Genomic DNA, 12,805 nt, shown 5'->3' with positions numbered 1-12,805 from the left:
GTTTGGTTTTTTTATGTTATCACATAACTCTTGGATGTTTTACTCGTGCTTTTTTACCAGCTTTTCTGAGTTGGCTAGACTCTTTTCAAGATGATATATTTTGTCTTCATTATCTGATGTTCTGGCTTCTACTTGCTCCACTCTGTTAGTGATACTCTCAATTGAGTTTTTAATTTGGTTTATCGTTTCCTTCATTTCTAGAATTATTGTTTGATTTTTTTTATAATCTCTATCTCCTGATAAAGATGCTTAACTTCTTCTTTTATCTGTTTCTGTAATTCATTTTCAAAGTGTTCTTTTACTGTTTGGATTTGCTGTCTCGTATCCTCTTTAAGGTTCCATTCCATCTGTCTAAGGTATTCCTTGAGTTCTTTGTATGACCATTTTTCTGCTGACTCTAGATCCTCCTGAATATTTAGGCTGTCCTTCATTGTTTGTACTCCTTTTCTTCCTTGCTTTTTTATGCTGCTCATGTTACTTCTTGTTCTGTTTGACTGCTGAGTTACTGTTTACTCTTATAAATTTATTTGATGCTTGGGAGGAAAGATATTAGAAGGGAAGGGAAGAAGTAACTAAAGAGAATGAGAGTAGGCAGGTAGAATTCAAGGAAGGGGGAATAAGAAAATTGAAAAGAAATGAAAAGACAAAAGAAAAAAATAGAAAATAAAGAAAGAAGAAAAAAATTTTAAATAATAATGATAATAATAAAAAAATGAAAATTAAAATTTAAAATAATAATAATAATAGTAAAATTAAAAAATTAAAAAAATTAAGAACATTAAAAAAAGTTAAAGAACAACAACACCCACAAAAAATTGAAAATGAAAGAAAAAGAAAAAAAATAATAAATGCAGTCATAGAGTTCGATTAACTTCTCTTCCAGTAGGTGGAGCTGTGCCCACTGGGCCAAGCTTCACCTCTCAATAGGTGGGAACCATTCACTGTGCAGCAGCTCTTCATCCCAGACTGGGTGGGTCTCTAATCCTGAGTGCCTAGGGCCTTCTCTTGTGTTTCCTCAAGCCAGGCCCGCTCACCTGTGACGCTCACCACAATACTGGCTACACGCCAGGTCTGCTGCTCCTGGGAGCCCTGTTTTCATGAATGCCTGGGCACACTCTCCCTGTTTGCCTCCCTCAGACCCTAAGTTTTTAGAGCTTGGCGCTGAGAACCCCCAGCGAATTTGCTTGCCCTCCGGTAGCCACGCCCCCGGTAGCTGGTGCAAGAGACCTCAGTTTTCAGCACTGGTGGGAGCGGTAGCTGGGAGTTCCGCGCCGTGAGTCCTGCGCCACTCCTGATTCCCTTGGCCTGGCTATGGAGCTCACAGGAGAGCTAGGAGGGGCCCTTACGGGAGAGCTGGGAGGGGCTCTTAAGGTTTCCCCGCTGTGTGGAGAGAGAATGCTAGGGGATTACACACCTGTCGCGCTGGTTTCAATGAAGTTATCTCCTCCGGCTGTGACATCAGTTCTCTGCCATGGTGGTATCCCGTGCAAATGGTGACCATTCGTTCCCTTTGCCAGGTGACCAATGCAGCGGGTGGGTCCTGACTGTCTCTCCCAAGCCCTGTTTCAAACCTGTGGCCACTGCCTATGCAGGCTCGGTTGGCTTTTACCTCTGTAAGTTCAGACGGGCCGACCAGTTATTTCAGCGGGATCGTTAGTGCTGAGTCACGAGAAGCAGGCGAACCGGAGTTTGAATGCAGCCGATCCGGGCTCCGTGTGTGTGTTCTGAGGGGCCCAGACTGTTCACCCCAGATCCACGTCAGCTCAGCATTGCCTAGTGATCCTGAGCAAACAGCATTTAGACAATTTATGACTCCCTATGCCCGCGCAGCTGGAGAGGTCAGAGACTTGATCTCTCCGCGCCCGCCGCCATGTTGGATTCCTGCTTGTGCATCTATATTCAGCAATTTCAAAAGAATTTTACTAAGACCTGGCAAACTCAAGTTCATATTGAATAGAAAATTTTAAGTGAAATTCAACAAGTAAATGACTCTATTATTTGGCCAGGAGAACAAGTACAAGATTCATGATGGCTTCAGAGACTTTAATGTCATTAATGTTACCCAATTTTGTATTACTAGAGTTCCATAGAATGATATTGAGATTCAATGGCAAAATGTAAGTAATCACCTAATGGGACTTGATTCTTTTCATAATGTTCCTTTGGATGTGTTGAAATTACAATCTCAGGTTCTGGTCGTGGTTGATGTAAAGGCACCTGCTTTTAACAATGAAAAATATGGGGCAATTTGGCTGAAGCAATCTCTTCCCTTAAACCTTTTAAATACTTTTCTATACATGTAGCTGGGTTACTAGCTATAACTATACTGTTAAACTTGTCTCTGTTCTTGTTTTGCATAGTCTGTGAAGCAGGATGGAAATGATTAAAACATCAGGATAATATAATTCCAAGAAATAGTTTCTTAGGGAGATGACTTGCCCAACCCAATCCACCTCCCAGGACACATGTCCTCCCATGCCCATTGCTGACTTTTTGAAAAGGAGGACTTCACTCATGACAATCTTGAAGCTCCTCCCACATATATACCACTCTTCAACCTCAACCAACAGGGTCTCCATGTTCTCTTCCAGAACTCTGAAACTTCCCAGAACTCAAAGTCAGGGGAGGTTACTGACTTTGTGCCTTCTCAGGAGGAAGCAGCCAGACTTGATATTGATGCCCCAATTTATCATACCCCTTTCAGAGTCTGAAATGAAGGATATGAAAAATAAGTTCAAGAACATTTACCCTAAGCGTTTGTCATTTAAATTCCCAGGACTTGGGCTGGGGATACAGCTCAGCTGGTGGAGTTCTTACCTCCAATACACAAGGCCCTGGGTCCAATCCCCAGCAACACACACACACACACACACACACACACACATCCCAGACCTCATCCAGAGTGAATGAACTCAAAAGAAACTCCATCCTAGATACCCATTAATACATAATGGGTTACCTGGTGCCAACATAATAAGCCCCAGGTAATTCCCCATTTACATTATTGTCCCACCCTAATGGATCAGCAGGGCCCCAATACAATGAACCCCAGGTATTGCCCTTCTGTCCCACCCTAAGTAAAGCCTATATAACCCAGACCCTTGCTTTAGCCTGCTGCCATTTTCTGCCCTAAAAATGAGCCATGCCAGGGATGGGGCTGTAGCTCAGTGGTAGAGCACCTCCCATGCATGTGTGAGGCACTGGGTTGGAGCCTCAGCATCATATAAAAATAAATAAAGATATTGTGTCCAACCACAACTATATATATGTGTGTGTATGTATGTATGTATATATATATATATATATATATATATATATATATATATATATATATCACACCAAGGTTCTATCAATTGTCTCCACCACTGAATACTGAATAAAGAAAAGACTGCTGATCTGAGATTTGCTTCCAGTCTCCTACATTTGTCACATATGCATCTTTTGTCCTAACAAAAGGTGCTAGTATACTAGGCATGGTGGTGCACACTTGTATCCCAGATACTTGGGAGGCTGAGGTAAGAGGACCATGAGTTGGAGCCCAGCCTGGGCAATTTAACAAGAATTTGTCTGAAAATTAAACACAAAGGGATGAGGGTGCATGTAGCTCAATGGTGTGGTAGAGCAAATGCAGAGAGTATGTGAGGCCCTGGTTTCAGTAATCTCCAGTACTAAACATAAACCAATAATAAAATAAATTAAAACATGTTAACCATGAATTGAATTAATCCTTTGCTTCTTTTATTTTTTATAATTTGGTCTTTCTTTTTTTAAAAAAAATATTCATTTTTTAGTTGTAGTTAGACAACTACATAATATTTTTATGTGGTGCTGAGAATTGAACCCAGGGTCTTGCATGTGCGAGGCAAGCACTCTACCACTGAGCAACAGCCCCAGACCATCCTTTGCTTCTTTTAAAATTTCCTTTTCCACAAAGGGAATGTTAAATTCTTTGAGGGCACAAACTTATCTGCCTTGTTTACCAATGTATTTCCTGAGCAACTTAATAGCTCAGCAAGTCTGAAAAAAAAAATAGTAAGTAGGATGTGGGGCCTCCAAACAGGGTCAGAAGAACACCAAGCTCAGGAGGCTGTCACACACTGCTGCTGGTGTAGGGCATTATCTGAATGGGCAGTGTTGTGAGTGGACTCAAAACAGTTTATTCCAGAGGTCCATGGGCAGGCCAGGCACGGGTCCAGGAGCAAGCAGGTATAAGAAGGTATAAGTGGAGCCTCAGTGAGCTGAGCCCAGCAGAAAAGACAGTGTGAGCAAGGACTTATCCAGGACATAGCAGGTCCCTCCACATCTCCACCTCACACTGTCCTGTCCCTTGGATACTGCTGGTTATTGGTGAAGACTCCTGCTTCCTCACAAGTTGAAGTTTGAACATTAGAGAATCATACTGAGGCAAGCATATAAAGCAGGGTTTATTTAAAAAGGGGTAACAGAGACTTCTCCTGGGGGGGAGAAGGGGGCCATAGCTGGTATCTTGGTATCCCAAGAAGCAAGGTATTCTGCCCTTTTTATTTGTCCTAGGCTTTCTTTGTTCTCCTGCCCTCTTCCTCTTATCTTTCTCCTTCCCAAGTAAGGGAAGGAGAAATAGCATTCTCTTTCTGTGGGATGGTCAAAGGTGGAAAAGAGGTGGGGAAGGGCAGGATGGCAGAGTCCAGCACACCTTAATCAACAACCTTAGAGATCCCTGTAGGGAGGGTCAATTCTTGGGACAGGTTACCTTAACAACAGGTTGGAGCAGAGGCAGGTTCTTGATAAGGGTGGAGGAAGGGCTCTGAAGGAATTAACATTTCAACCCATGAGGGGACAGTCTCTAACTTCCCGACTCAAAATTGGCCTCCTAGATCTGACCTGACTCCATTTACATATCTCTACTGACTGCCTGTCTGATTTTGGCTTCAGTTTTTCTTGTAATCTTCACAAATAACAAAGTAATGTTACTGAAAGCTGGGTCTTTGTCACCAATGCCAATTCATGCCAATTTAATAATGAAGACATGGTTTTGAGAAAAAAGTGAAAGTAGTTTTATTACTTTGCAATGAAATGAGAAACACAGGGGACTAGTGTCCCAGAGGCTGGGTTCTGCCCATAGGGAAAACAGAGGGCTTTTAAAGAAGGTTTTCAAAGGTTACTTTCCAGGTGTGCCCTGGAGCTATTCATTTCCTAGATCCTCTGGTAGATACCTTCTTCCTGTGGAGCACTGAGAACTCAGGGTAATCTTGTTCCCTGACTCCAGGTTAGGGAGTCAGGAAGGAGAAAAGAAAATAAGTTTGCTTTAGAGAATAAACCTCAGAACAAGGAGAAGTATAATAAAATGGAGAAATGGAGCACTGTTACAATTATTCAATCTGTTGAACCCTGATGCAAAGAAAAGACCCACCAACTCCAATTTTAAATCGAATTAAAACAAGTTTGTATTTGTGTACACATAAAGAACTGATCAGTGGCTGTCTCTTCTAACATGGGCTAGATAGCAGCCCCCCAGCTTTCCAGGTACAAGGTTTTATAGCACAAAAAGTTACAAAGGGGGGTGTCCAACAGGATTTTGACAAGCATATATAAAGGCAGATATTAGGTTAATGATCTACAGGGCATGATGGTTCAATTTAGGGAGTAAATTCAGATCACAACATCAGAATTTATGAGGCACCGCTGAGGTTTCAGAGAGGGTTGTTATCTGATCAGGGAAAGCCAGGCATTTGTGAGTTCAGGCACAGGCTGGAATGCCAAACCAGTTTAGAAAGCATAGTAATTTATAGTAAAACAGAAATTAAATTTTTTATGACTTTGTGAGGAGATGGCTCCCAATCTTAAGATAGAATTAGCTGGGTTCATAAAAGCCAAAAACAGTAGCTGCAACTCAGGAGGATCTCCAGGCTGGATGCAACCACCAGCAAGGAGAAGAGTGTCACATTCCAGGATACCACATTGGATGGCTCCTCACAGAAATTCCAGTCATCAGGGTAGCTCAAGTATTCATCTCTGTGAATGAGTAGGGTAAAGAGATCTGAGGAGGAAATGCAGCACCCTTCCCCCACCCCATCTTCTGAGCACACACCTAATGGTATTTTCTTTCTTTCTTTTCTTTCCTGGGGATTGAACTAGGGGCATTTGACCACAGAGCCACATCCCCAGACCTATTTTGTATTTTATTTAGAGACTGAGTTGCTCAGTGCCTTGCTTTTTCTGTGGTTGTTTTGGAACTCTTGGTCCTCCTGCCTCAGCCTCCCAAGCCACTGGGATTACAGGCTCCCCGCTTTGAATGGGATTTTCAAAGGGCTAGTTAGGCCCACAGGAGGGAATTCTCCTGAAGCTCTGTGGCACCCAGGTTTCCTGGCCCACGAGGGAAGGGCTTGGGAAAATGGGGAGTGGGGGGTCACGAATACAAGTTAAGCCTTACCGTTGGAAGTAATAGCCCCACACGCCATTCATTGAGCATTTGGGTCCAATTCTGAGTCCTTCTGCTGAAACTGTGAGGCAGTAGATGGCCCCAAGTAGTCCGATGATAACGCAGAAGCGTAAGGACATCAACTGGACAGGGGTGTGGAAGGTGGGCTGGATAGGGCTGTCCCCTCCCCACTCCTGGGCCAGCCAAGGCTAGCTCCACCCCCCACACTGCCCAACTCCTCTGGAGCCAGGTGGAAGATACATTTTTGGGCTGGGGATGTAGTCCTGTAACAGAGTGCTGGAAATTCTGCAGAGGATGCTGTGGCTCCATGAAAGACTGGTTCAGGGACAGAATCCTCAATCTTTTTCTCCTTTTTGGAGGGGATGCAGGTGTTACTGGGGATTGAACCCGTGAGTGCTCTACCAATGAGATACATCCCCAGCACTTTATATTTTTTATTTAGGAGACGGGGTCTCACTAAATTTCTAAGGCTGGCCTCAAACTTGAGTTCCTTCTGCCTCAACCCCTGAGTAGCTTGGATTACAAGTGTGCACCACCATGCCTGGCCAAATCTCTTCTTAATTGGGATCTCACCGGGCAGTCATAGTCATTAGCTTCCCGAACCAGTGCAATTCCCAGACACAGCACCTGTGGGACAAGAGTCAGTGTGATAGTGTGAACCCTCCACCCCAACCCAGATCCTGAAGGTCTCCATCTTTTCCAGAAGCTGGCTATTTTGTCCTCAGGCCTTTGGACTATGGGAAGACCTTATCTCTACCTGTCCTGGAGCATGGTTGGGCTCTACAATACTTTATTTGCCTGCCTATCTAAACTCTGTCCATATTGTATATTACTTAGGGTTTGGGTTTAGTATTAAACATTCCCTGTGAATCTTGGCACCTAGTAGGTGCATATCTGAATGGGAATCTGGAGGCTCTGAGTGGAAGGCCAGGGACACACTACTTCACACTCAATGAACTCATTGCTTTCTCTGTGTCTCAGTTGTGTCCAATGTAAAATGGGTTTGTAAAACCTAGCTCTCAGTGATTAGGAATGAAAGAGATAACTGGTGGGCCTGATGTCAAGGCTGATTTACAGTAAGTTCTCCTTAGCTATAAATGTCTTCAGCAGTGGGAAGAGGTAGTGGTGTTGAAGGTCTGGTGAGCTAGGGTATGGTAGAGTGTGTTCACGAATGCTGTGATGTGGGTTGTGGGATTTCCTAAGATCCAGCCCCTGATCTTTTTTCTTCCTGTGACTTTTCTCACAAAGTCCATCCTCTCCCAGGTAATTCCCTCTGCTAATAGTCACCTCCACATGCCTGGAGATCGAAACCCAACTGCCTGAAGGCAGTTCACTCAAATGTCTTGATTTTAGCTCAGATTCAGTTTCAGAGGTGACCTCAAAATATTTCCCAAATAAATCTCCCTTTGATTTCCTCATTCTTGTATTTGAAAAATATCACCCATCAGGTCCCTTAGGCTTAACAACTCTAATCCTTTTGCACCCAGTCAGATTTCAACTCTTCTTGTCTCTTTCTTCAATGGTTCCTGAATCAATCAGTCCTTTCTCCTTCTTCCCCCATTCAATTCCTAATTAAGTTCCATTAGGAAGATGTTCTTAGCCTTCCTTCTGGTGGGAGGAGGTTTCTAAATCCTAGGAAGAATTTTGAGGCTCCTCACTCTGCCTCCAGCCTTGTCATTGTGATCATAGCACAGGCCAGGTTCATCTCCCATCCCTGTAATTCCACAGCTGTTTTGATCCTTCCTTCCCTGTTGGTCTGGTCTGGCATACACCATACAAGGCAGCATTTTGTTCTTTTCCAGGGAAGGGGCTGAGAGTTTTAGTTCTCAGCCTCCCTTCAAAGTCTCATTGCTCTTGCCCTTTGCCACACCACAGTTCATTCACATGCCACCACCAGATTAAACTTGGTCTTGCCTAGGTGTGATGGTACACACCTTAAACCCAGTGACTCAGGAGGGCCATTGCAGAGAAACACCTGATGAGTGGAACCAAATTTCTACCAGCACTCTCATGCCCCTCTTCCTGTTTCAGGGCAATTCAGGGCCATTCTCCACCCATTGCTTACCCTCACTGGTGAGGTCACTTACTGGGAGGCTCCAGGATCCACAGATATCTAGAACTGCCTCTGGCTTTACGTGTGTGTGTGTGTGTGTGTGTGTGTGTGTGTGTGTGTGTTGAGTAGCTAGCAATCTAATCCAGGGCCTTGCCATACTATGCAAGTGTTGTATCACTGAGTTATACCCCCAACACATTTTGTCAATTTTAAATGACCCACCTCCTTCAGAATTTTACTTTTGGTCAAAGTTTTTGTTTTTGTTTTTGTCTGTGGTCTAAGCTTCCCTGTCTTGCTCCTAGCCCTCTAATTATCTTCACAAAAAGAGAAGAGTTATCATAAATTCAAGAGACAACACTGTTTATAGCTCGAATCTGCTGACTTCTGTCTATCATCATGGTCACGGGCTTATTTCAAGATACTCTTTCCTCCGTGACATTAGTCTCCTCTTCCTGCATCTATGGCTGACCTCCTACTATCCATTCTCCACACAATAGCCAGGGGATCTACTTATCCAGTGGGGTGGGTAGTGACTAGAACTCTCACACTGTGCTGATCAGAATCAAATTGATACAGAAACTATAGAAAACTATTTGTCAGTATTAGCACTGAATATTTGCCAACCATAAGAATCAGCAGTGTTGGGCTGGGGTTGTGGCTCCCTGGTAGAGTGCTGGCTTCACATGTGTGAGGCATGGGTTTGATTCTCAGCACCACATATAAATAAATGAATAGAATAAAGGTCCATCAACAACTAAAAAAAAAAAAAAGAATCAGCAATCGTACTCCTCTCTAACTGTAGACAGGAAATAAATGCATATATTTACCTAAGACAGCTACAGAAATATAATAAGAATATTATTTGCAATAAACCCAAACTACAAACTATCCAAATGTCCATCAATGGTAGAATGTTTAAATTATAGTTATACAATGGAATGCATAAGAAAAGCTATAGCTACATAAAATATTATGGATGGGTTATAAATATAATATTATGTTAAAGAAGCCAGACATGAAATAACACATAGTGTATGGTTTCATTTTAAATAGAGTACTGAAGAAACCAAACCAGTTTCTGGAGGTTGGAAGATAGAATTAACCTTGTTGTTGAGGAGTAGTACCTGGTAAGAGGCATGTTTGAGATTCTGGTAATAATGATCTGTTTTTTGTTAGTTTGTTTTATGAGATGGGGTTTTGCTATTTTACTCATGTTGACCTGAAACTCCTAGCCTTAGCCTCAAGATCCTCCTGCTTTAGCCTCCTGAGTCATTCCAATGCAGATATGTAAATTAACTGTTTTTTGATCTGGGTAGTGGATATGTGGGTATGTCCACTTTGTAAAATGAGCTGGGGCTAGGGATCTAGCTCAATAATAGGGCATGTGTTGAGCTTCCACAGGGCCCTGAGTTCATACCCAGTGAGCATGCATGCACACACATACAAACAACCCAAACCCTAAAATCCCCAAACATCTTGTGCTAGGAGCTCTATATGATAAATCAATTTGTTTATTTATTTACTTATTTATTTATTGTGGTACTAGGGATTGATCAACCCATGCACTCTGCCCCTGAGCTGTACTGCAGTGTAATCACACACACAAATACACACACACACACATGCACACACACACATACACACACACACATATTTGTATATATTCTAATTTTACTAGGTTGGCCTCAATAAAATTTATATTTTTCTCCCCCCCCCCCCCGTTTTTCTTCTGGTAGTGACAATTGTACCTTAAGGCTCTCTCCATTGAGGCATATTCCAGTCCTTTCAATTTTTTCTTGCCCAGGCTGGTCTCAAACTTGTGATCCTCCTGCCTCAGACTCCTGAGTTGCTGGGATTATAGGCATGTGCCCCTGCACCTTGCATTATCTTCCTTTTGAATTAACTGGGATTGCAGACATGTGTTACTATACATAGTGCTCTTTCTGTCTCTCAGGCATGTGCTAATATGCATAGCTCTCTCTCTCTCTCTCTCTCTCTCTCTCTCTCTCTCTCTCTCTCTCCCACACACACACTTTGCAGTAGTGCTAGGGATCAAACCCAGGTGTCACACATGTTAGGTAAGTATCTGACCTATACCTTCAGTCCTAATTATTTTATTTTTGATGGTACCTACTACTGTCTGAAATCATCTTATGGATTACTTCATTCATTCAGTGACTATTAACCAAGTTCCTATTAGGTGAAGGCACTGGTCTAGGCTTCAGGCACACAGCAACCAACAAAACAAGCAATACTTGCTCTCATGGGGTTTCTGGTTTTGATTCCTCATACCATTGCCCCCTAAAAGGTACCAGTTTTCCAGGAGAGCAGGAACCTTGTTTGTGTCTCCGTGGCATAATATGGTACTTCCTGAGAGTGACTCGAGTAGTAGAGGGGAAGGAAGAGGGCTGTGAATTAGAATATTGGGAGCATAGTGTTGAAGGTGGCCTCTACAGATGATTAGTTAGATTGGGTGGAGGAGTGTGAGGTAGTTTAGGTTGAAGAAGGAACATGATATGACAATGGGCAAGTATGTAGGCCTAGAGGAGTGTGACATCTCAGAGATAATAGAAGTCAGAGAGATGGAGTAGAGTCCAACAGCCATGATGCAAGAGATGGGGAGTAGAAGAGACCTCAGAAAGTAAGAGGGAGTTGCTAGTTAAAGGAGCGGTATCCTCATTTAGGTAACAGAGATGTGACCCAGAATAGGGACAAGGTGAGAACTCTTCTAGAGCATGTTATCTGTCAGCTATCCTGAAAAGAGGGAAACTCCGCTGGGTAGATCTCTCAATTTTGCCCCCCCACAAATATTACACTAGGTTGACCATCTAAACTTCCCCTAAACGGGGAAAGAGAGGAGGAGAAGATACAGGAAATCTGTCTCCTCTTCCTTCACTTCTTCCAGCAGATCCTCATCTCCAGGAAGCCTTGGGGGCAACTTCTCTGCCTGATTGACCTGCTTCTGAGTTTGTCCTTAGCACCCAGCACAGAGTGGGCATCCAGAATGTGGGCTGAGAGTGAGTGGAAGAGGAGGAGGGAGGGGCAGCACTGAGCTGAGAGGTAGAGTGACTGATGGGTGACATCACTGCCTGGCTCCAGACCTTTCTGCTGTACCTCCCCATGCCTATTATTACTCTTCCCTGATAACCTCCCACACAGCCAGCTGCTCCTTCTGCTTGGACCCTTGTAGTGAGGGGTCCCCAACATCTGCTCAGTTGCCTGTGCAGGGAGGGTCAGGTGGGACAAGCTTTGACCCATAAAGGGAGCTCTTTAGAGATTTGAGCCTCCCCTCCTTGCCTTCTCCTTCCCTTACACATTCATCTCAGGTCCTTGGGGGCTCCTCCAGGGCTGTCTCCAGAGTGCTGAGTTTATAGGGGGAGCACCTTGTACATTCCTACTCCCCACCAAGCGCTTGCCACCCCTCTGGAGCACTGTCCTTTTCATCTCCCCTCCCTTCCCATTCACAATCCTTTTCAGTGATGCCCATACCCTGATGACTGGCCTGTGCTCTATACACACCTCACCATCAATCCCCCGCCGATGAAGCCAGGCATGAGCAGGACTTGCAAGCTGAGTTGGTCTGAGCTCCAGGTCTTCCCATCAGGCACCAATAGGAGAGCATTGGCCATCATGCACACTAGGGAGAGAGATATTAGGGAGAGGCCCACCCAGCGGGCACACTTCCTTGGGTGCATGGTGAAACAGTGAATGAAAGTGAGCCTGAAATAAAATGAAAGTGTTCCTGGCCACAGAGGAACACAGGCTGAAATGTGAGTACAGGTCAGAGAGAAGCTGTGGTAGACACTGGCAGGATCAGAATGATAAGGGAGGCCCTATCACCAGCTGCAGCTGGTGAGGAGAGGGGGTGGATGTGCGATGATGTGGTGGGGGAGCTAGTCACACACTGGTGCCAATGTCTTCTTCGTCTTTTTTTCTGCACACACCTCTCCATCATCCCTCTTCAATTCCTTACCTGTTGAAGACTCAACCAAGCCATTGTATGTCTCTAGGTCACAATTGCCTCATCTCTATAAAGGATAGAGTGATATCACTTGCCTCTTGATTGGTTGTAAGGGTTCCTTAGGACAGGGGGAATGTTTGTTAAACTAGGCAGCACAAGGAGGTGTACAGTGGGCTTATTATTTCCATTTGTCACACATAGAGAGTTCCTCCCAGAAAGAAATGAAAAAAGATGATAGCAGGCTTCAGCTGTGTTTTTATTTCAAATTCTTTAAAAAATTTTTTTTTTTTTGTACCGAACATTGAACGCAGTGGCACTTAACAAATGAGGCACAACCCCAGCCTTTTATTTTGACTTTTGTTTAGAGACAGGT

At 43.8% G+C, this 12,805-nt stretch overlaps 1 protein-coding gene across 2 annotated transcripts; it reads right to left on the bottom strand.

Annotated features, from left to right (window-relative positions):
• Positions 1–5,398: 5,398 nt before the first annotated feature.
• Positions 5,399–12,253, bottom strand: LOC114081077 (transmembrane 4 L6 family member 5-like). 2 transcript variants are annotated; one of them, XR_011704985.1, is made up of 4 exons: positions 11,991–12,253; positions 6,992–7,045; positions 6,410–6,540; positions 5,399–5,991 (listed from the first exon to the last, which is right to left on the bottom strand). XR_011704985.1 is itself a non-coding variant. In XM_071603333.1 (4 exons), exons 1-4 carry the CDS (start codon positions 12,164–12,166, stop codon positions 5,841–5,843), a joined length of 507 nt encoding a protein of 168 aa, XP_071459434.1. In that variant the 5' UTR covers positions 12,167–12,253; the 3' UTR covers positions 5,399–5,840. The 2 variants fall into 2 exon arrangements, 1 of the variants encoding a protein (XP_071459434.1); XM_071603333.1 differs by having other exon boundaries at positions 11,996–12,253.
• Between the last annotated feature and the right edge of the window lie 552 nt (positions 12,254–12,805).

This window comes from Marmota flaviventris, chromosome 17 (genome assembly GCF_047511675.1).
Source record: "Marmota flaviventris isolate mMarFla1 chromosome 17, mMarFla1.hap1, whole genome shotgun sequence".
NCBI classification, from domain to species: Eukaryota; Metazoa; Chordata; class Mammalia; order Rodentia; family Sciuridae; genus Marmota; species Marmota flaviventris.
The sequence above is the reverse complement of the archived record's forward strand: the minus strand, read 5'-3'. Positions and strand labels throughout refer to the sequence as shown.

Excerpts from the sequence above, each read along its gene's own strand:
- LOC114081077 (XM_071603333.1), bottom strand. The coding sequence starts at position 12,166 with ATGCACCCAAGGAAGTGTGCCCGCTGGGTGGGCCTCTCCCTAATATCT. Across the intron at positions 6,541-6,991 it reads CTAATGACTATGACTGCCCG|TTGATGTCCTTACGCTTCTG; the intron begins GTGAGATCCCAA and ends ACCCCTGTCCAG. Across the intron at positions 5,992-6,409 it reads TGGGGCTATTACTTCCAACG|AGATGAATACTTGAGCTACC; the intron begins GTAAGGCTTAAC and ends ACTCATTCACAG.